Raw genomic sequence first — 21,507 nt, forward strand, 5'->3', positions numbered from 1 at the left:
CGTAAACAACATGAACGCATGGATCCATCCTGCCTTGTGTCAGCAGTTCAGGCTGGTGGTGGTGTGGGGGGTATTTTCCTGGCACACTTTCCAGCAAATCTGCAGCAACCGCGTGATGCTATCATGTCAATATGGACCAAAATGAGGAATGTTTCCAGCATCTTGTTGAATCTATGCCATGACGAATTAAGGCAAAAGGGGGTTCAACCTGGTAGTAAGGTGTACCTATAAAGTGCATGGCCGTGAGTGTATATAAAGTGTATATAAAGTGAATAATCTGTCACTTTAAATTCCACTTACAACCCCTAAAACACAATTTCGATTTGGTTAATACAATAACATTATATCATTTAATTAAATATGTGGTTATAAAAATATACAGGCATTAAAATCGGCTCCTGGCTCCACAGGGGGTATGGGAGGGGGACATGGCCCACCCTGGAAACCCACCCTGAGAGTCCTGTGGACCCCTTTAAATCCAAAATCAAGCAACAATCACACCAAAATACCATCCTATAATGCCTAAAACAATGTCACTACATTTTTTACAGTGAATTTATGGCAATCCAAGTTGTACTGTAAATTTTAACAAGGTTTTTCAGCTATATACATTATTTGATGCATTTTTAAAAATGTTTACTAATATCTAATATGAGATTGAGTGTGTGTGTGTGTGTGTGTGTGTGTGTGTGTGTGTGTGTGTGTGTGTGTGTGTGTGTGTGTGTGTGTGTGTGTGTGTGTGTGTGTGTGTGTGTGTGTGTGTGTGTGTGTGTGTGGTCCTGGTAAACCCTATGCCATGAACTGTACAAAAAAGGCAATATCCGAAATCCTTGGCATTGTGGGAACATTTTTTGGTCCCCATGAGGAAGAAAAGCTTATAAATCATACTAGTTGATGTTTTTTGAAAATGTATAAAGTTTTCTGTGATTGGTATAGGGGTAGGGTTAGTGTAAGGGCATAACATATACAGTTTTCACAGTATAAAAATCATAATGTCTATGGAATGTCCCCATAAAACATGAAGACCCAACATGTGTGTGTGTTTGGTGTGTCTGAACACACAGTTCACTACTATCAAACTTACACATGTCAGACTCAAACAAAGTTTCTAAGACTAAACAGCTCCGGTCATTCCCTGAGGGAGACCAGCACTCACAAGCCAACTAGTGCCAAACCGGCTATAATTCATATAATGTGCTTCCCTTACATGTCAATCTGATTGCACAAAGGGAAATTGTGCACAAGCAAATAGAATAGAGAAGGAAAATAGATTGCAAGTAGTTTGCACTTGGATTGCCAAAAAAAGTAACAATGGTAACTTCACAATGAATGTTGCCACAGGAGGTTTTGTATGTAGCTTTTCTAGGACTTTTGGAGCTCAGTATAGATGGGAGGACCGCATTCACGTTCTGAAGAAATGAGGTTCGGAGGGGAGGAATGAACAAAACATTTGTTTGTTATCAGAGGACCTCTCTCCCAAGGTCTCCCTTGGCTCTGGCTGTAGAGCTTCTGACCAACACGCCTCTTAGAAAGAGATCAGCCTCCCCGCGGCTTCAGCTTCACAAGAACAGACCATTACAACCAGAAAACAGCACACACATAGACTCCTTACCAAGACCAATCTGAGCGGTCCACCCCAGCACTCACCTGAACATCAGAGGAGACCTGCAGCTGCTTCAGGACGCTACACTAGAGGCCTCAGTTCACAAACACTGTTAAAAACTCTTCCACCTCAAAGAGAAGATGATAGAGAGAATGGTCTGGTGGATGATGCTCTGCTTTAGTCTCGGCTGGTCCATGCCACACGCAGAAGGCATGTTTGCTGGATCTCATTTCTGCGCATTTAATGGTACAACTCGCTGTTTCTTCTGTCTGGGCAACAAGGTCCATGAGATGCCAAGAAATATACCGAAAAATACCACATTTGTGTGAGTATAAACAAACACGCACACAAATGCATGTTAAAATGCATGTATAGTAATAAACAACTGGATCTAGAATTTCAGGTATTAAATAGCTAAGGACACGAAGTTCCACATTAGACTTTTTATAAACTTTTTATATCCACAATTTTATATTCATTTCAAATATTTTGTTGCCACATAGTTGTTTTGGATGTTGAAGCTACGTATGTGTTATTGTTAGCTAAAACTATAAAAAATAAAGTTTCAAATAAAATTTAATAAATATTACATGGAAAACTGCAACGGAAATGAGCAATGTAACGGGAATAAACAAAGTTTAAGTTCTAAAATTACAAAAAATACTAAAAAAAAACTAAAACAAAAACTGATAAGAAATGACAAAAGCTCATATCAAATGTACTAAATATTCAACAAATTAAGACTATAAAAATAAGAGATGATTTAAAAATTAATAAATGCTATACTTTTTTGTAATTTAAAACCATTTATATAGTAACTTTTAATCAATTTAAAAATTGATTTACTGACTTGTGTGCTAGTTTCCAAACTTTTATTTTAAATAAAATGATTAAATAAATAATAATTTAAATGAACATATAGTAATGAAAGTAATGTCAAAAGCTTGACTGCCCTATAAAAAAAATCGGAGAATCTCAATGACATTATTATTGTTCCAGAGCTTGTTGTTGTGGTTTTGGAGAGAACACATGTTTCTGTTGTGAGACCCAGAATATTTTTTTTGTAATCTCAAGGCTATCGTCCCTCGAATGAATTCTCAAGCCTGATGTATGGGGGAGTGTGTTTTTTATGTCAAATGTATCGCATGAAGTCATTTGTTATTTAAGTCAACTAATTTCAGCCAGTCAAAGAGACAGAGAGGTAAACATGAAGATGAAACTATCTTTGGCTCCTCAAGCAGGTTAATCATGGGTTGTATTTCTGTTTTGAGCCGACTGTCAGTCAGTTTGGATAAGGCTGCCCAGCTGAATGTATCTCAAGATGCTCTGCTTGATCACACATTTCACACAAATGTCTGTCTACGCTTTGGGTTCATTACATTTCCATTATGGAATGAGCACCACGAGCTTGTCAGCTTGTGTTTCTCAGCGTGCCATTTGGCACCACAGGAATGAACAGGTCTGTGCTTTCCAGATGTTTTCTCTCTTTATAACTGCAAAGATCAAGGCAAATGTCTCTGAAACATCAGATTCTTCCCAGAGTCATTTATATACTATTATAGTTTTTGTCAATATCTTGAATTCAATTTTATTTGTATATTTTCACTTTGGGCTATATATACTGTATATATATTCATTTTTTATTGATTAGTTTGAGTTAACTTTTTTTACAACAAGTTTTTACATTTTTAAATTTGATTTTATTTCACTTAAATGTTAAATTTGTTTTCTGATTTTTATTTATTTATGGTTTTAGTTAACAATAATAACCCTGATTCTGTCATGATGAGTTCTTAAAGGGATACTCCACCCAAAAATGAAAATTCTGTCATCATTTACTCACCCTCAAGTTCTTGCAAACCTGTATGAGTTTCTTTCTTCTGCTGAACACAAAGGAAGATATTTTAAAGAACGATTGGAACTTTGACTTCCATAGTATTTTTTATTTTTTTCTACTATGGAAGTCAATGGTGCCAAACAACTGTTTGGTTCCAATAGTTCTTCAAAATATCTTCCTTTGTGTTCAGCAGTAGAAAGAAACTCATACAGGTTTGCAACAACTTGAGGGTGAGTAAATGATGACAGAATTTTCATATTTGGGTGGAGTATCCCTTTAAAGCTGAAGTGTGTATTTTCTGCACCACTAACAGCACCAAACAAAATCACAAAAATAAAAATAATTATCGCTTCCACCACTGGTCAGCCATACAAATAAACCCTCCCAAAGCTCAGTCAGGGACACAATAAGTAAACATAATAAGAATCAAAACAGTCAAATGATATAACAAAGATATAGTGATTTTTCTAATCTTTAATATCCATATCTCTTGTACCAAATTTGCTTTAAAAGGCACTAAGTGTGCTTTGTGTAATTGTGCTGTCTGCATTTCTGAAGGATTACAGGAATGAATCCACAGGAAGAACACAGACACTAATGGCAGTGTGCAAAAACAATTACACAAAAAGCTTGACAGTAAATAGATCATTTGCAGTTGTCTGTAAATAGGCTACTGGTAACTGTTCCTATTTCTCATAACATTTCACATCTTAAATGACCTAGTTTCTGCTATGACTCATTCTGTTCATACTAACTTTCATGAGGATACAGCTCACACATATATATATATAGTTCACAAACACACTTGGAAAGAGTTTTTAAGAGCACACCACACACTGATACTCTAAATTTGAGGCGGCGTGATCTCATGAGAAAATTTATGAATTCATACACTGATTCCTACAGAAACATTTTGCCATTTAAAAAAAAAAAGTAAGCATCAAGGTCCGAATTAATGTAAATGACCATGATTAATAATGATAAATTACAGAACAATAACCACCAATTCGCTGATATGTAAAAAAAAAGTTATGAACTGCCACGAGAGTGTCTGATTTCAGCCAGACTGCAAGATTTCATAGCGCACTCTCCATTCAAGTAAATACCAGCTATGATAGTAGGCTATATGCCCATTACCTATAGAAAATAGATGTCTTACCAAAATGGCTGCAGAGTCGACTGACTTATTAAATTAGATTGAAAATAAATGAGTGGCAATCTGGTGGATGCAAAACTAAACAAAACGGCCATATCTGATATAGCTATGCCAACTTTTATATCTGATTGCTCATAAAACATTCATATTTGAATAGACTGTGATATTTATAACTGTTTTGTTGGACGGTGAATCACATCTCCTCTATTTAATTTTACGCAGGGAGATCAAACTGACTCAGATCAGCGTGATTCACCGAGCAGCCCTGTCTGAACTACATGAGCTGAAGAGAATGTGAGTGTAAGAGTGAAGGATGCAGAGATGTTTACTACTAAAACATGGAAGTGCGTATTCAGCAAGAATGCACATGGAGATTAGAAAGCATTCAAACAACATCAAAAACCAGAGAAATTGCTACTGAATGCCCACAACTCTTTTTGGCTTTTGGCTTAGTTTAGCAAAAGCGCATATAAACACATGATATTTAGTCTTGATTGAATATGTTTAGACTTTAATATGGAACATGATGTTTAACAGTGACCCAAACACGGTAGATATGTATCACAGGAAAATACTGCAAAACCTAAGTGAGAGAAATCGACAAGTGTGATTCTTTATTTTCACTTTATTCTATTTTATTTCTCAAATCAGTATTTGTGAAGTGATTCGAATTCCCCCGATGCACTTCAATAGATGCAAATAGTGAACATTGTGCATGGCAATTAAGATTTTGTATCAATTTGATGTATTGCAATAAGCTTTATGCATTCATATTAACGGCTCGTGATAATATCTGTCGCTTTATGATTATTGTTCTTCTCTTTAGAGTGGTGTCCGAGAATGGTGCTCTTGAGCAAATTGAAGCCTTTGCCTTCTCCAACCTGACAGAACTACAGGAAATGTATATTGGTGCACTGCGAGTTGAAATAACGTCCAATCACGTTCTTGTCGACACATTGGAATCAAATATTGCAGTAAATATTATGAAACACACAATAACCTATCTATCCACCTATCTGACAGAACTATTACAAAATCCAAAAACCTTGTGATGCACAGAGATGCCTTCTGGAGACTTCCAAAGCTACGGTATCTGTGAGTTATTTTCTGTCTTCATTACTCTTGTGTCTAGTAAACTCTGAATCATTGTGGTTTCAAGCTGTAGTTCAGCATTTTAATGGGAGTATATTCCCACATGAGTTTTTGCCTAGAATTAAGTTATGTTAAGTGTCCTGAAAGACATCAATAAAAGCAGAATCACGGGTCAATTTCCATATCAAATGTTTCTCACAGGAAACAAAGGCTACAGATGGAAAGACAAAATACAAATGCCACTCTGACGTATTACATTCATTACACTTGTCTCCCTTTCTGTCTCTCTCTCTCTCTCTCTCTCTCTCTCTCTCTCTCTCTCTCTGTGTGTGTGTGTGTGTGTGTGTGCATGTGCGTATATTCCTCCAGGACGATATCAAACACTGGTCTTAAAATCCTGCCTGATTTTTCAAAAATCAACTCTGCTGCTCTTGAATTTTTATTGTAAGTCTCTACTCATCCTGTGTCACTGTCTTAATGTATATTTATTCGAATAAATTATCTATATACTGTTCAAATCTGCTTTATCAAATCTATGTTACAGTGATCTACAAGATAACATGCACATAGAGAGAATTCCCAGTAACGCTTTCCTCGGATTGACCAGTGCCACCATAACTGAGCTGTAAGTGCAGCTGTGTGATTGATTATTCCCAAAGAGTTATTCTTTATGTAAGGAATGAATGATGTGACGGGTTGTTGATTTATTGAATAATAATGCACACTATACTTACATTTAAATTGAATAGTTTGTCTTGGAGTAAATGATAAACACACGCTACTTTCAACTGCTGTTAAATTACCTGTTTAAACTATTTTTTTAAAATAATATTACACAAAATTACATTAAAATGACTAACAAAATGTTTACCACATGAAAATGTAACAGATTTATACTTTATAATATACACATACTGTTTAAAATTTTGTGGTAAGATTAAAATAATAATAATAATAATAATAATTGTATTCAGCAAGGATGTTAAATTGATCAAATGACAGTAAAGATGTATAATGTTACAAAAATATATATATATTTAAATTAAATGCTGTTCTTTTGAACTTTCTATTAATCAAAGAATCCTAAAAAAGAAATATTAAGCAGCAGAACTGTTTTCAACATTGATAATAATAAGAAACGTTTCTTTAGCACCAAATCAGCGAATCATGTGACTGAAGACTGGATTAATGATGCTGAAAATTCAGCTTTGCCATCACAGGAAGAAATTACTTATTAAAATATATTAATATTTCCCAATAATACTGTTTTACTGTATTTTTGATTAAAGAAATGCAGCCTAGGAGAGAATAAGCGACTTCCTTTAAAAATGCCCTAAACTTTTGGAAACTGGTCTATCTTAATGTACTCTTTGTAGGAGATTAACGAAGAATGGGATTCGTGAGATAGACAGCTATGCATTCAATGGTACCAAAATTGAGAAACTGTGAGTTCAGTTACATTTTTTTAATACATTTATAAATTAGCATCTCACATAAAACCTCTAATCTTTCGTCTAATCCCTTTCTCTCTCTTTCTCACAGCTTTCTCATGGGAAACCAGCAGCTGAATCACATCCACAGTTCCGCCTTTATAGGAGCTGAAGGCCCCATCGTTCTGTAAGCATGAACAACTCTGACTTTTCAACAACAATACAACTCACCAGCTGGAGCACCACACACCCACTCTATGTCCACAGGACAAGCTCTCACAGCAATTCCTGTTACACTCACACTAACCTGTTACCTGGTTTGTACACTATTAGTGTGTGCATATAGTTCAACAACAATCTACGCACATCAAATCCCGCATTGGACACTGAAATGTCTGCTGTCATTACAGGGACATCTCACGTACCGCCGTCCACACGCTACCAGAAAGCATGCTGTGGACCCTTAAGCTTCTGACAGCCACCTCGGTCTACTCTCTAAGGAGGCTTCCAAGCCTTGAGCTGTTTACTGAGCTCACGCAAGCCAATCTGACATACCCCAGCCACTGCTGCGCCTTCAAAAACTTCAAGAAGCACAAGTCAGTTACAAAATTACATTCAATTACATCACAACTGTTTATTCTGTTATGAGTTACTCATCCTTATATTGTTCCAGACCTATGTGGTTTCTTTCCTTTACAAAAGAATACACAAATATACTCCTTTACAAAAGGAGTTATTAGACAGGATGTGTACGCTGCTCTTTTCGATACACTGTAAATAGATGGTCCCAAAAAGCGCAAAAGCTGCCAAAAATGGCAAAAAAGCTCAATAAAGGTCTGTTTTATGGACGACCTGACGAATATTCGGTGCGATAAACACTTTAATTTGGATGAGCGGCTGTGAGTCCGTTATGACTGACACAGATATTCGTGTATCGTCAATGCGTCAGAATTGCTTTTCCATCGCATAGCGAAGAAAAGCTGGCCAACCAATAAAATGTGCACTTTTGGTCACATGCTCAGATTCACTGCTGTTACATAAAACTAGGATTTGGTATTTTGCTGCCCGACATCTGGAACCGGCTCTATAGTTCCTGTACTCTTGTATTTGATGTTGATGAATAAACACTATGGCTAATACAAAAATCTGAACAGCTGTTTGAATTCCTTTCTTTCTAGTACAAGCATTTGCCAGAAACCAAAAGTTGCACAGCAATCTGTGGGGTCATTTCTACTTTTCTGTAAGTGCCACCTACTGTCAGAAAGTGAATTTGCATTTTTATTCAGCCTGTCAGCTGTTTTTTTTACGCATTGGTCTAAACAGGTAGCCTGGAAAAACGTACTCGGTTACTAACGTAACCTCGGATCTCTCTAGGGAGGGAACGAGTACTGCGTAATAGCTTACGCTAGGGGAAAACCTCTTTTCCACGAGATATTGAAGCCAAAAATTATCCTTAATTTTTTATTAATGTAAAACGCTTTGCAGCAGCAAGCAGACACAGGCGAGACAGCTCGCTCGCCTATTGGCTGCTCTTGCGGCAAATGCAGCAGCCTATCGAGAGAGACTCTGCGTGACGTAATGACCAATGGGGGCAACTCGCGCCCATATCGTCACGTCCTGCCAGAAAAGGCGTGGTCTCACTCTATAAATATGCTCGTTAGGCTGGTACAAGCTGGTTTTCATCGCCGAAGCGAACCAGAGCGTATTCCAAGCACGGCAAGATACGCAGTACTCGTTCCCTCTCTAGAGAGAACCGAGGTTACGTTAGTAACCGAGTACGTTCTCTTACGAGAGTATCTCTCGTACTGCGTAATAGCTTACGCTAGGGGAACACAATGCAACACGTACAGGGATACAACACCCCAATGTACAGGGATCCAACACCAAAGTCCCAGGGGCCGAAGCCCAGGGCTCATATAGTGCATAATCACCATAAACTCACATAGAGTGGAGGAAGAGAGGCTGGAAGCGTCATTCCTAATAAAATAGCACCCAGCGGGGCTATCATATGACAATAAAACGCGCAGCCAGGGTGAAAGCTTTCAGCCTGATCTGGGTGGCCATACATGTGTCAACACTCATGGGGCTGCAGTAAACTCAGGATCTGGGCCGCACAGCGGGGCAGATAGCACTGAATTTTAGACCGCCAAAAGCTTAGCTTGTAAGGCGGGTACCTCCAGGTTATAGTATTTTATAAATGTAGACGGCGAGGCCCAGCCCGCGGCCGTACAGATATCTTGCAGGGAAACCCCGCTAGACCATGCCCACGAAGAATCCACGACTCTTGTGGAGTGCGCTCTGACACCCAAGGGGCACTGCAGGCCCTTTGCAGCGTAAGCGAGCGCAATGGTATCCACTATCCATCTGGATAGGCTCTGTTTTGAGGCGGCAAGTCCCTTGGAGCGCCCGCCAAACAAAACGAAAAGCTGCTCAGTCTGTCTGAAAACAGACGAGCGCGACACATAAGCTCTTAATGCCCTGACAGGGCAAAGGAGACTCGCGTCCTCCTCCTCATTGAGAACCGGAAGGGCGGACAGGGAAATTACCTGGGCCCTAAACGGTGTATTGAGGGATTTCGGCACGTACCCGTGCTTAGGTTTGAGAATGACCTTCGAGTCATTAGGCCCAAATTCCATACATGACGCGCTTACTGAAAGCGCCTGCAAGTCCCCTTTGCGCTTCACTGAAGCAAGAGCCATGAGAAACACTGTTTTGAACGACAGGTGTTTCATGTCCACCAGCTGGATTGGCTCGAACGGGGCGCCTTTCATGGCCTCCAGGACCGTGGAAAGGTCCCACGTCGGGACTGAAGGGGGCCTGGGAGGGTTTAGCCTCCGAGCTCCCCTAAGGAAACGCACGACTAAGTCGTTCTTCCCCAGCGACTGGCCAGACACCGGTTTTGCAAACGTTGCTATGGCCGCCACATCTACTTTGAGCGTGGATGGGGTCCTGCCCTTATCCAGTAGCTCTTGAAGGAAGGAAAGCACTTCCGAAACCCCGCATTCCACAGGTGAAAAGCTCTGGGCTTGACACCATGCAGAGAAAACAGACCATTTCGAGGAGTAGAGCCGCCTGGTAGACGGAGCTCTAGCCTGCGCGATCGTGTTTAACACTCCTTCTGGGAGGCTAGCGGGTACCCGTTGATGGCCCATGCGTGCAGGGACCACAGCTCCGGGCGAGGGTGCCAAATCGAGCCCTCCGCCTGAGAGAGGAGGTCTCTCCTCAATGGTACAGGCCATGGAGCAGTGCTGGTCAGCTGCATCAGGGCAGGGAACCACGTCTGGTTTGTCCAGAGCGGAGCTACGAGCAGCACTGGGCATCCGTTTTCCCTGATTCGTTCCAACACCTGAGGCAGGAGCGAGACAGGAGGAAAAGCATATAGGGGGCAGCGGGGCCAAACATGAGGCAGCGCGTCCTTGCTTTTCGAGAAAAACTTCGGGCAATAAGCGTTTTCGTGGGACGCGAATAGGTCCACCTGTGCTCTGCCGAACGTTTTCCACAGCAGCTGGACCGTCTGCGGGTGCAGCGACCACTCCCCTGCTGGAACATTTTTCCTGGACAGTCTGTCTGGTCCCACATTCAGGTGACCAGGCACGTGCGCTGCTCTCAGTGAGAGCAGGTTGTGCTGAGCCCAGACCAGGAGGCGTTCTGTCAGCCTGTGAAGGTTTCGTGACCTGACGCCGCCCTGGCGATTTATGTATGCTACTACTGACATGTTGTCCGACCGGACCAAGACGTGGTGGCCTGTTACCTGGGGACAAAAACGCCGTAGCGCTTTGTCGACTGCTATCATCTCCAAGCAGTTTATGTGAAGGAGCTTTTCCCGTTCTGACCACAGGCCAGCTAGCGGTCTGCCCTCGAGCAGCGCTCCCCACCCCGAGGTGGAGGCGTCCGTAGACACCACCTTCACACTCGAAGCGGTCCCCAGACTCACACCTGACTGATACCAGTCGGTTATTTTCCAAGGTTCCAGAGCTGAAACACACTGTAGGTCGACCCTGAGGCGAAACAGACCCGCTGTCCATCCCTGGGTGGAACCCGCGCTTTCAGCCACATCTGCAGTGGGCGCATGCGAAGCAAGCCCAACTGGAGTACAGAGGCCGCTGAGGCCATCAGCCCCAGCATTTTCTGAAACCTTTTGAGCGGAACTATCGAGCCGTGGCGGAAGGATTTCGCTCTGAGCTTGAGATAAAGGTTCTATAGCCCCTTTGCTCAGTAGTTTCGCTATCTCGGCTCGAAGTAGATGAGATACTTCGTTTTTCACCGTCGTCTCGACGCGCGCCGTATAACGGCGGGGACGTCGAGCGAACTGTAGCGAATAGCCTCTTTTTATAGTGTTCAGCACCCATTCTGATACCCCAGGAAGCTGTGCCCACACTTTCGCGTGAATAGCTAGGGGTAGAATGAGATCTGGGCTCTGGCCGAGACATAGTGACGGCAAGGGAGCTCCGGCGTGCTGTAACGCAGACACTGTGTTTACAGTGTGTGAGGCGGGGGGCGCGCCGATCGCGGCGGGCAGCCTGGCCGTGCTCAAAACCCTTATAGCAGTTTACTGAGGGAGAGAGAGCGGGGCGAGCCCCGTGGGGCTTAACATGTCTGTGAGTGAATGTGGGCGCAGGACAGCGCGCACATTTACTGCACTGAAAAAACACCGACGGCCTGAGCTGACTGAATGCGTGTTGGTTTCGTTTTTACAGAACCCGTGGGACATGTGGTGTGTAGTGTTTATGGGCACTGAGACGTAGGCACATTCACTACATTTAGTGCACAATCGACATGAGGCGATTTTGTTTGTGCGAGCCCTGCATTTTTGCGGGCTGTGTTTGTGTAGAAATGAGCCCTGGGTTGTGGGCATTTTCAATACACTCATAACACCATCGGCTGTGGCCGGAATACCAGAAAATACACCGTTTATGTGATTTATCTGGGTCGCCGTGGGAACAGCATTTGTGTGCAGGCAAGCGGGCATGGTACTGGCTTGCTTACTGCAAAATACACTGGAACAGTCACATTTTCTGGAACTGAACGAGCGAAAATTTCAGTGGAAGTCTGGCCACGGCGAGACTGAAACACCGTCGATTTCCTAGGAGGCTAGGAAGACTTGTGTTGGTTTCGTTTTACAGAAACCGTGGTAGTGTTTGTGGGCACATTCACTACATTTAATGCACAATTGACATGCGTCGATTTCATTTGTGCGAGCCCTGTACCGTGGCGGGCTGTGTTTGTGTGTAGAAATGAACACTGGGCTGTGAGCATTTTATTACACTTATAACACCATCGGCTGTGGCCGGAAAACTACTCGGTTACTATCGTAACCTCAGTTCCCTGAGAGAGGGAACGAGTATTGCGTAGCTATACGCAGTGGGGAAACTCCTTTTCCTCGATTTACTGAAGCCTATATGTAAAACGCATTTGCAGCTGCACAGCTAGCACACTGAGCGTCTGACACGCTCATAGGCTGTGCTGCAGCAACTGCACATCCAATGGCGTGGGCGAATCTGACGCACGACCAATGAGCTAGCCCAACGTCAGAGCCCGTCGAGGGGGCGTGGCCCAGCCTATATAGACCCCCGAATTCGCCATTATAGCAGGTTTATACGACTGAAGCGACCACTTCACCAGTTACCATAGTGCGGCCGGCTACGCAATACTCGTTCCCTCTCTCAGGGAACTGAGGTTACGATAGTAACCGAGTAGTTCCCTTTCGAACGGTCACTTCGTATTGCGTAGCTATACGCAGTGGGGACGCCATGCAAAACGCCGCACCCTGAGTAACTGGTTGCACTGCAACTCAGGACCCCTGAGCTAACAGAACAAGCCAGAACCCAATAACATATGCATATACATGTATTTATAACAGACCAGACACAGTCGGGTCTGAATAATATATATATAAAGTCAGTAACAACTAACAGAATATACTAACAAAACCAGACACCGTCGGGATTATTAGTATAACTTTATTACCGGCCGAAGCGGGTTTATATAAATATGTATGTGATTATGCACAGTAATTTTTGTAGACAAGACCAGCCACTGACAGGTCTCAATCATATCGAAAGCACCTTCGCCTGCAGGGAAGGTACCTCCATATTATAGAACTTCATAAATGTGGAAGGCGAGGACCAGCCGGCCGCATCACAAATATCTTGAATGGGAAAACCAGATGACCAAGCCCACGACGAGGCCATACCTCTGGTTGAATGGGCCTTGACACCTAAGGGGCAAACCTGACCCATTGCAGTGTAGGCCAAAGAGATGGCATCCACTATCCATCTAGACAGTCTTTGCTTAGTGACTGGATCACCCTTAGATCGGCCCCCAAAGCAGACAAACAGCTGTTCTGATTGTCTAAAAGACGCAGAACGCTCCAGATAGATTCTCAACGCCCTGACAGGGCAGAGAAGATTAACCTCCCCATCCTCGGCAGAAGGGGGAAGGGCTAATAGCGTAATAACTTGTGCTCTAAACGGCGTTGAGAGCACCTTGGGTACGTAACCATGCCTGGGTTTGAGAATGACTCTGGAGTCATCCGATCCAAACTCCAAACATGCAGGACTCACAGAGAGGGCCTGCAGATCTCCCACTCGCTTGATAGATGCCAATGCCAACAGGAGAGCAGTCTTTAGCGAAAGTGGTTTTAGATCAACCGACTGGAGCGGCTCAAAAGGTGGTCTCCTCAGGGCCCTAAGGACCGTGGAGAGGTCCCAAGGCGGCACCGAAGGGGGCTTGGAGGGGTTAATCCTCCTAGCACCCTTCAGAAACTTTACCACCAGGTCATTCCTTCCTAGTGATTGGCCAGCCACCAGAGCATGATGCGCTGCGATGGCTGCCACATACACTTTGAGCGTGGACGGGGTGCGGCCCGCGTCCAGTAGCTCCTGCAGGAAGGAGAGCACCACCGAAACCTCACATGACTCTGGGACAATACGATTTCTCGAGCACCAGCTGGAAAAACCCGACCACTTTAAAGCATAAAGGCGCCGAGTAGACGGGGCCCTTGCTTCAGAGATAGTGCTTAAGACCCTGTCCGGAAGGTCCCCGGATACCCGTTTAGGGGCCACACATGGAGGGCCCATAGATCGGGTCGGGGATGCCATATCGTTCCGTTGGCCTGTGTGAGGAGATCCTTCCTCATCGGAACAGGCCAGGGGGTCGTGTCTGACAACTGAACCAGTTCCGGAAACCATGGTCTGGATTTCCTGAGAGGAGCCACCAGAAGGACTGGGCATCCGCTCTCCCTGACCCGCTCGATAACTTGTGGGATCATCGAGACGTGGGGAAACGCGTAAAGGGGGCGGCTGGGCCAGAGATGAGCCAGCGCATCCCTGTTTTTCGAGAAGAACACCCTGCAGTGGGTGTTGGCTCTCGAGGCGAAAAAGGTCGACTTCGGCCTGGCCGAACCTCTCCCATATTAGTCTGACCGTCTGAGGGTTCAGGGACCACTCGCCTAGGGGAGTGTTGCCCCTTGAGAGCATATCCGCGCCCACATTCTGGACGCCCGGGACATGCGCTGCTCTCAGAGAGCTCAGATTGGCCTGTGCCCACATGAGGAGGTCCCTCGCCATAGCATACAGGTTGCCTGACCTGATGCCGCCCTGGCGATTTATGTAGGCCACCACAGACACATTGTCTGTACGGACCAAGACGTGGTGACCCCTGAGGTTTGACAGAAAAGCTTCCAGGGCCAAACCAACTGCTTTCATTTCCAGACAGTTGATATGTAAGCTCTGCTCCGTGCTCGACCAGAGGCCGGAGGCAGGCTTGCCCTCATGCAGCGCTCCCCAACCCATGTTGGATGCGTCTGTAAAAACCACCTTCCTCCTGGAAACTATCCCCATGGTCACCCCCTTGCGGTACCAGTCCTAAGCCCGCCAGGGAATCAGTGTTCTTAAACACCCCTGATTCACCATAATGCGCAGGCTGCCTGACTGCCATGCATGGGTTGGCACACGGCGTTTCAGCCAGTGCTGCAGCGGGCGCATGTGCAGTAATCCCATGTGGAGTACTGATGATGCAGCTGCCATTAGACCAAGCAGTCTCTGAAACCTCTTCAGAGGCGCGCGCTCGCGCGCCCTGAATGCGGCTACCAGTGTCTGCACAGAGAGCGCGCGCTCTTGAGTGAGCCGCGCTTTCATTGTCACCGAGTCTAAAACCGTGCCCAGAAAGACCACAGTCTGGCTGGGGTTCAGTTCGCTTTTGGCAACATTGATTGTGAGACCCAGGCATTTTAAATGGCTGAGAATCAAATCCCTGTGAACTATTAGTTCGTCTCTCGACTGCGCTAGCACCAGCCAGTCGTCGAGATAATTCAGCACACGCACTCCCTGGTTTTTCAGCGGGGAGAGCGCTGCATCCATACATTTCGTGAATGTACGGGGTGCCAGAGCCAGACCGAACGGCATAACGGTGTATTGATATGCCCTCCCCTCGAAGGCGAATCTCATAAATGGCCTGTGACGAGGGTCGATCTGAATATGAAAGTATGCATCTTTCAGATCCATTGAAACAAACCAGTCCCCCCGGCGAACTTGCGCGAGAATTTGTTTGAGTGTTGACATTCTGAAAGGCCGTCTCATGAGAGCCCTGTTCAAACGCCTCAGATCTAGTATGGGTCTGAGCCCGCCGTCTTTCTTTGGAATTAGAAAATAGCGGCTGTAAAACCCTGAATACATTAGCGCGGGAGGGACTGACTCTATCGCTCCTTTTGCTAATAATTCCTGAACTTCGGTGCGAAGCACGTGATCCACGCCGCTTCTCACCGATGTCTCGATAACCGCCTGGAATTTCGGGGGTCTGCGAGCGAATTGGAGCGAGTAGCCTCGCTTTATAGTGTTTATGACCCAACTCGACACACCATGGCCTGGGAGGTCCACGGAGCTCGCCTGTTGCGCGGCGGTTGCGCGGGCGCCTCCCAGTCGAGGCCGATGCTTTCCACGGCCTGAGAGAGCAGACGCATCAGCTCAGTCTCAATGCCGGCTCTCTTACCAGTGGTTTGGCGGGAAACGCTAGCGGAGGGGAGGTCCACGGAGCTCGCCCAATCCTCGCTATCAGATGCCAGAAGAGAACACGCCTCGGTGGGTTCGTCGAACTCGTGGACGGACGCGGCGGCAGGCGGGGGCCGTTGTCCGTCAGTGAGCGACTCGAGCGAAGCCGGCGAAGCTGGCAGGCGAACCGGCGAGCTTTGGCGGGCTGGAGAGAGCTCGGGAGCGCGCTGGGCGCGGCGCTTCTTGCAGCGCGGCACCACGGCGGGCTGTGGTGAAGGCTCGGAGAATGATGCCAGGCGAGTCCTCAGAGTCACCATAGGCAAAATCTCGCAATGAGGGCATCCGCCGTCAGTGAGCGCGATGGCCGCGTGATCCTCACCCAGGCAGGACACACAGATAACGTGACGGTCCCCGTCGCTGAGTGGGGCGCGGCACGAGCCACAGGATGGCATCTTTAAAAAGACGCAGCTCTTTTGTGATGAGAAGTGTGAGTCGCGTCAAGTAAGCGAGCAAACACTCTCAGCAGAGTAAGGATACAAAGTGATATAAAAGGATATAGAAGCCGGAAAGCGCAGCAGGTACGGCAGTTGAAGGCGGCGAGGCCAGCGACTCCAGAGCTCGTCCCGCTGAAAAGCTTGCTTCGACGGCGCGGCTTCTCACTCCGGATCCAGCGATGCGTGTGCTTCGCTGAAGAGATGAAAATCAGCTTGTACCAGCCTAACGAGCATATTTATAGAGTGAGACCACGCCTTTTCTGGCGGGACGTGACGATATGGGCGCGAGTTGCCCCCATTGGTCATTACGTCACGCAGAGTCTCTCTCGATAGGCTGCTGCATTTGCCGCAAGAGCAGCCAATAGGCGCGCGAGCTGTCTCGCCTGTGTCTGCTTGCTGCTGCAAAGCTTTTTACATTAATAAAAAATTAAGGATAATTTTTGGCTCCAATATCTCATGGAAAAGAGGTTTTCCCCTAGCGTAAGCTATTACGCAGTACGAGAGATACTCTCGTAAGAGAACCCAGACAACTTCCGGCAAATTTAGATTTGCTCTGAAAGTTAGTCTGGCAAAGAGCTCATTCAAGCCCATTTCCAATCCGTCGAAATCGAGGCACCAATCAGAAACGTTGGGGCGGGCTTTACACGATGACGACAGCGCTGGGATTTTGAAGCAGATTTTGTAGCCTAGATTACAAAGATGGATGCCGCCGTCGAACATCACTCGTTCGAATCAGCTATCGCGTCTGTTTTAAGCGATTTGAACGTTTCCTTTTTGTTAAAAACCGAGCAAAGAACAACACTCGGGGATGTTTCTGCCGCTCTGCATATGTCATCTCCTTCATCGCTCTGATTGGTTTTAGGTCTATCCGCGACGTCCGTTGGTGACGCCCCTCTGGAAATGATTTGTCTATGACGCTTTGCCAGACCATAACTCAGTTACAACTGAGAATGGTCTGGTTTTAACCAGGCTACTAAACAGGCAAATTACATGCTAAAATCAGACTGAATGTTCCAGCGCATTCCAGCGCACTTATTTGGCAATTATTTGAAATATTTTACCTTTTGCCGAATTCGTATGAATTTGTACAATTTCATTCTTACGATCTGCATAACCCACTGAGTTCGGTTTAGGGGTGGGGTTAGGGTTGGAACTTATTGCCTTGTTTTTTTTTTCCTTCTTCCTAAAAATCTTACAAATCACATTAATCTGAAACTGCCACCTCGTAAAATAGTAAAAAAAATACAAATAATTATGAGATCGGGTTGAACATTCAATGTTTGTGTGAACTGGCCTTAAAGTATAACCGTAGTCTGTTGGCTTTTTGGTCTATTTTTCAAGTTGTTTAAAATCACATTTTCAAATGTCACAACAGGTTACAAGAAAAACAAGAATAAGCGATGTTTAGGCCTTACTGATACCAAAATGCTGTAAAAGATATTGAGTGAACATATTTAAATATACACAAACTGACTTTTCTTCACTCAAAGCGCTCATATAGAAGCGTACAGAAGACTTGGAATATTGCACATATACCAATGTCTAATGGACTACTTTTATGATGCTTTTTGTCATTTTAAAGGTGCAATGTGTAATAATTTTGAGTATCTATTAACAGAAATGCAATATGACATCCAAAACTATGTTTTCAGTGGTGTATAAAGAACTTACTTAATAAACCGTAATGTTTTTATTACCTTAGAATGAGACATTTATATCTACATAACCGCGGGCACCCCCTTCTATGAAGGTCGACATATTGTGACGTCATGTTTCTACCGTAGCCGACAGTGAACAAACAGCGCTACAGAGCGCGTTTCGTTCATACCTTGAAAGAGAAGCCGCAGAAAGCTAGAAGCTAGCCATAGACACCGTGAGTAGTGACTTTTCCCTTGTCAGTGGTGTAAAATATGTAGTTGGATTGTTTCATGTAACTTAGTTCTTCTCCCTCGCTGTGTTATGGCTTTTCTATGTGGGGATAAATGTGCTGGTTACGTTCGTGAGACAGCTGATTAGTACCCTTGTCATTGACCGTAAAACAGTACGTTACAGAGATCACTAACCCGTCGATCGCGGTCGACAAGTCGATCTTGGAAGCATTTTAAGTCGATCGCGAAGAGTTTTCAAAATTAGAGAAAAAAAGCCTATTGTGTATAGTAAATGGTGTCTAGGGGATGCGGAGGCGCGCGCGCTGTTACTATCATGTCATTTTTGCCGCGCGAACCTTTGGGCTAATGTGGACGCGTCGAATTTAAACAAGGCTTTACGCTTTAACCAGCTCAGCCACAGTAACAGCTCATATTAGCCAGCTAAACTTTTACTACCCTGTATTATGGGTTTGTTATGTGGGGAGAAATGTGCTGGTTACGTTTGTGAGACAATCAGCTGATTACTATTATTATATTATATATTAAGACCCTTGATCCTCATCTGACTATGGCTTTGTAAACTTTATCCATGATGTGGTTTATAATGGACTGTGGTACAGAAACAGTGACAATGTTATACACTCTTGGCTTACTCTGGCTATTCTCTGCTGTCTCAGACGACGATACGTTTGTCCCGTTTTAGCCACCGTAGCTTCTTCGAAAGGGAGGGGTGAGCAGTGGGCTGAGCCCTTAGTGCAACTCGCAACCGAACCGCTAGATGCCGCTAAAAATCACACACTGCACCTTTAAGAGATGGTCACCATACATTTTCATTGTATGGAAAAGAGCAGCATGAACATTCTGCTAAACGTATCCTTTTCTGTTCCGTGGTAGAAAAAAGTCATACAGGTTTGAAACAACATGAGGGTAAGTAAATGGTGACATCATTTTTCATTTTCATCTTTTAACACTAAAAACCTACTGTACACTCAGATATTTTTTTGTGTTTCACACAGATCTGTAAAGAATCAAATGTGTTACGACCCCGGTGCCCTCAGCCTGGAGCCAGATTTTTTTAAAGACCACTGTAAGGATGTGATAGAAGTGACCTGCTACCCTACACCAGATGCATTCAACCCTTGCGAAGACATCATGGGTTTTACGTTCCTACGTGTTCTGATCTGGTTCATCTGCATACTGGCCATCGTGGGAAATTTAGTTGTTCTCCTGGTGCTCCTCACCAGTCACTACAAACTGACCGTTCCCAGGTTTCTAATGTGCCACTTGGCTTTCGCGGACCTTTGCATGGGAATTTACCTGTTGCTCATCGCCGGCGTGGATATTTACACGCAGTCCCACTACTACAACTATGGCATCGACTGGCAGATGGGAGCAGGGTGCCATGTGGCCGGTTTCTTCACGGTCTTCTCCAGCGAGCTGTCCGTCTACACCCTGACTGCCATTACCCTGGAGCGCTGGCACACCATCACTTATGCCATGGAGCTGGAACGCCAGCTGCGCCTGCGCCATGCCTGCGCAGTGATGGCAGCGGGGTGGCTTTTTGCCCTGCTGACAGCTCTGATGCCCATGTTGGGAGTGAGCAGCTACAGGAAGACCAGCATCTGCCTGCCCATGGATGTAGAAATGGTGCTTTCACAAGGATACGTGGTGCTGTTGCTCATACTCAATGTAGCCGCTTTTCTGGTTGTGTGCGTCTGTTATATGCGCATCTACCTGACTGTCCGCAACCCTGCCTTTGTTCCTGCCAACGCAGACATGCGCATAGCCAAGCGGATGGCCGTGCTCATCTTCACAGACTTCCTGTGTATGGCGCCCATCTCATTTTTCGCCATCTCCGCAGCCTTAAAACTACCACTGATCACAGTTTCTCAAGCTAAAGTCTTGCTGGTGCTTTTTTACCCCATAAATTCCTGCTCAAACCCATTTCTCTACGCCTTCTTCACTAAAACCTTCAAGAGGGATTTCTTCATTCTGACTAGCCGGTTCGGCTGCTTTAAAACACGTGCGCACATTTACCGCACTGAGATCTCTTCGGGGCAAAACGGAGCCATGGTGCCTTCGCCAAAGACTAGTGATGGAACACTGTACTCCCTGGTGCACATCGCCCAAGTACAGACCACTAACTCAATCCACCGTTACACAGGTGTGACCAGCTGAAACCATATGCTGCTTTGAGGCAAAAATGAGGATAAATAAGGAAAATGTGGAATCTGGATATATAATTCGTGAAGGTTTCTATGGCATTAAATAGGGTGAAGGCGTCTCATAATGATATTATACTGCTTGACCTCTCAGGTCAACTGATTCAGATGTCTTTAGAAGTATACTTAAACCATTCACAAGATGCTGCTTGATTTACTCTTGACATATCCTGCACGGACTAGTGTTAAAAAAGTGAGATTAGGTGATATCTTTAGTATGAATAATGTAGATCTCTTAATCTTTCAACAATCATGTAGCATTACATATTGTCAATTTAATTAATACTTCTCAGTGTTCTTGTGGAAAAGTTGTCAAATTTATAGGGATGGTTCACCCACAATTCTGGCATCACATCATTTCACCATCATTTCAAATTTACAAAATATCTTCATGGAACATGATCTTTATTTAACATCCTAATGATTTTTGGCATAAAAGAAAAATCGATAATTTTGACCCATATAATCTATTGTTTGCTATTGCCACAAATATACCCATGCGACTTATGACTGCATGGTTTTGTGATCCAGGGTCACATATTTTGTAAAATGTTTTACTGGCCTTTCCATACAATGAAAGATAACAAAAGTAATTGAAACAGAATCACTTTTGTGATCCATGGAAGAAAGTAAGGCATACAAGATTGGAACAACATTTAATTTTCACTTTTTGGGTGAACTATCCCATTAAGGATTTGTGCTGATTCTGCTGACAGAGAATATGCTAAACATGAAATTGAGGAGCTTTTGAGAACTGAGGAGTGAGTTTTTGAGATGAGGAGTGTGTTTTGTATATGTGTTCATTTTTGAAATAAGAA

General features: G+C 44.5%; 1 protein-coding gene across 1 annotated transcript; it reads left to right on the top strand.

The window, feature by feature from the left end:
* The first annotated feature begins 1,743 nt into the window (after positions 1-1,743).
* On the top strand, positions 1,744-21,056 carry fshr (follicle stimulating hormone receptor). The gene is made up of 10 exons (XM_056255589.1): positions 1,744-1,928; positions 4,819-4,890; positions 5,423-5,497; positions 5,620-5,691; positions 6,058-6,132; positions 6,233-6,313; positions 7,065-7,133; positions 7,231-7,305; positions 7,529-7,714; positions 19,484-21,056. The coding sequence occupies exons 1-10, from the start codon at positions 1,744-1,746 to the stop codon at positions 20,643-20,645; spliced, it is 2,052 nt and encodes a 683-aa protein (XP_056111564.1). The 3' UTR covers positions 20,646-21,056.
* The last annotated feature ends 451 nt before the right edge of the window (positions 21,057-21,507 follow it).

Source organism: Rhinichthys klamathensis, unplaced genomic scaffold (genome assembly GCF_029890125.1).
Source record: "Rhinichthys klamathensis goyatoka isolate OS25496 unplaced genomic scaffold, OSU_Roscu_1.1 h1tg000121l_1, whole genome shotgun sequence".
In the NCBI taxonomy this organism is placed as follows: Eukaryota; Metazoa; Chordata; class Actinopteri; order Cypriniformes; family Leuciscidae; genus Rhinichthys; species Rhinichthys klamathensis.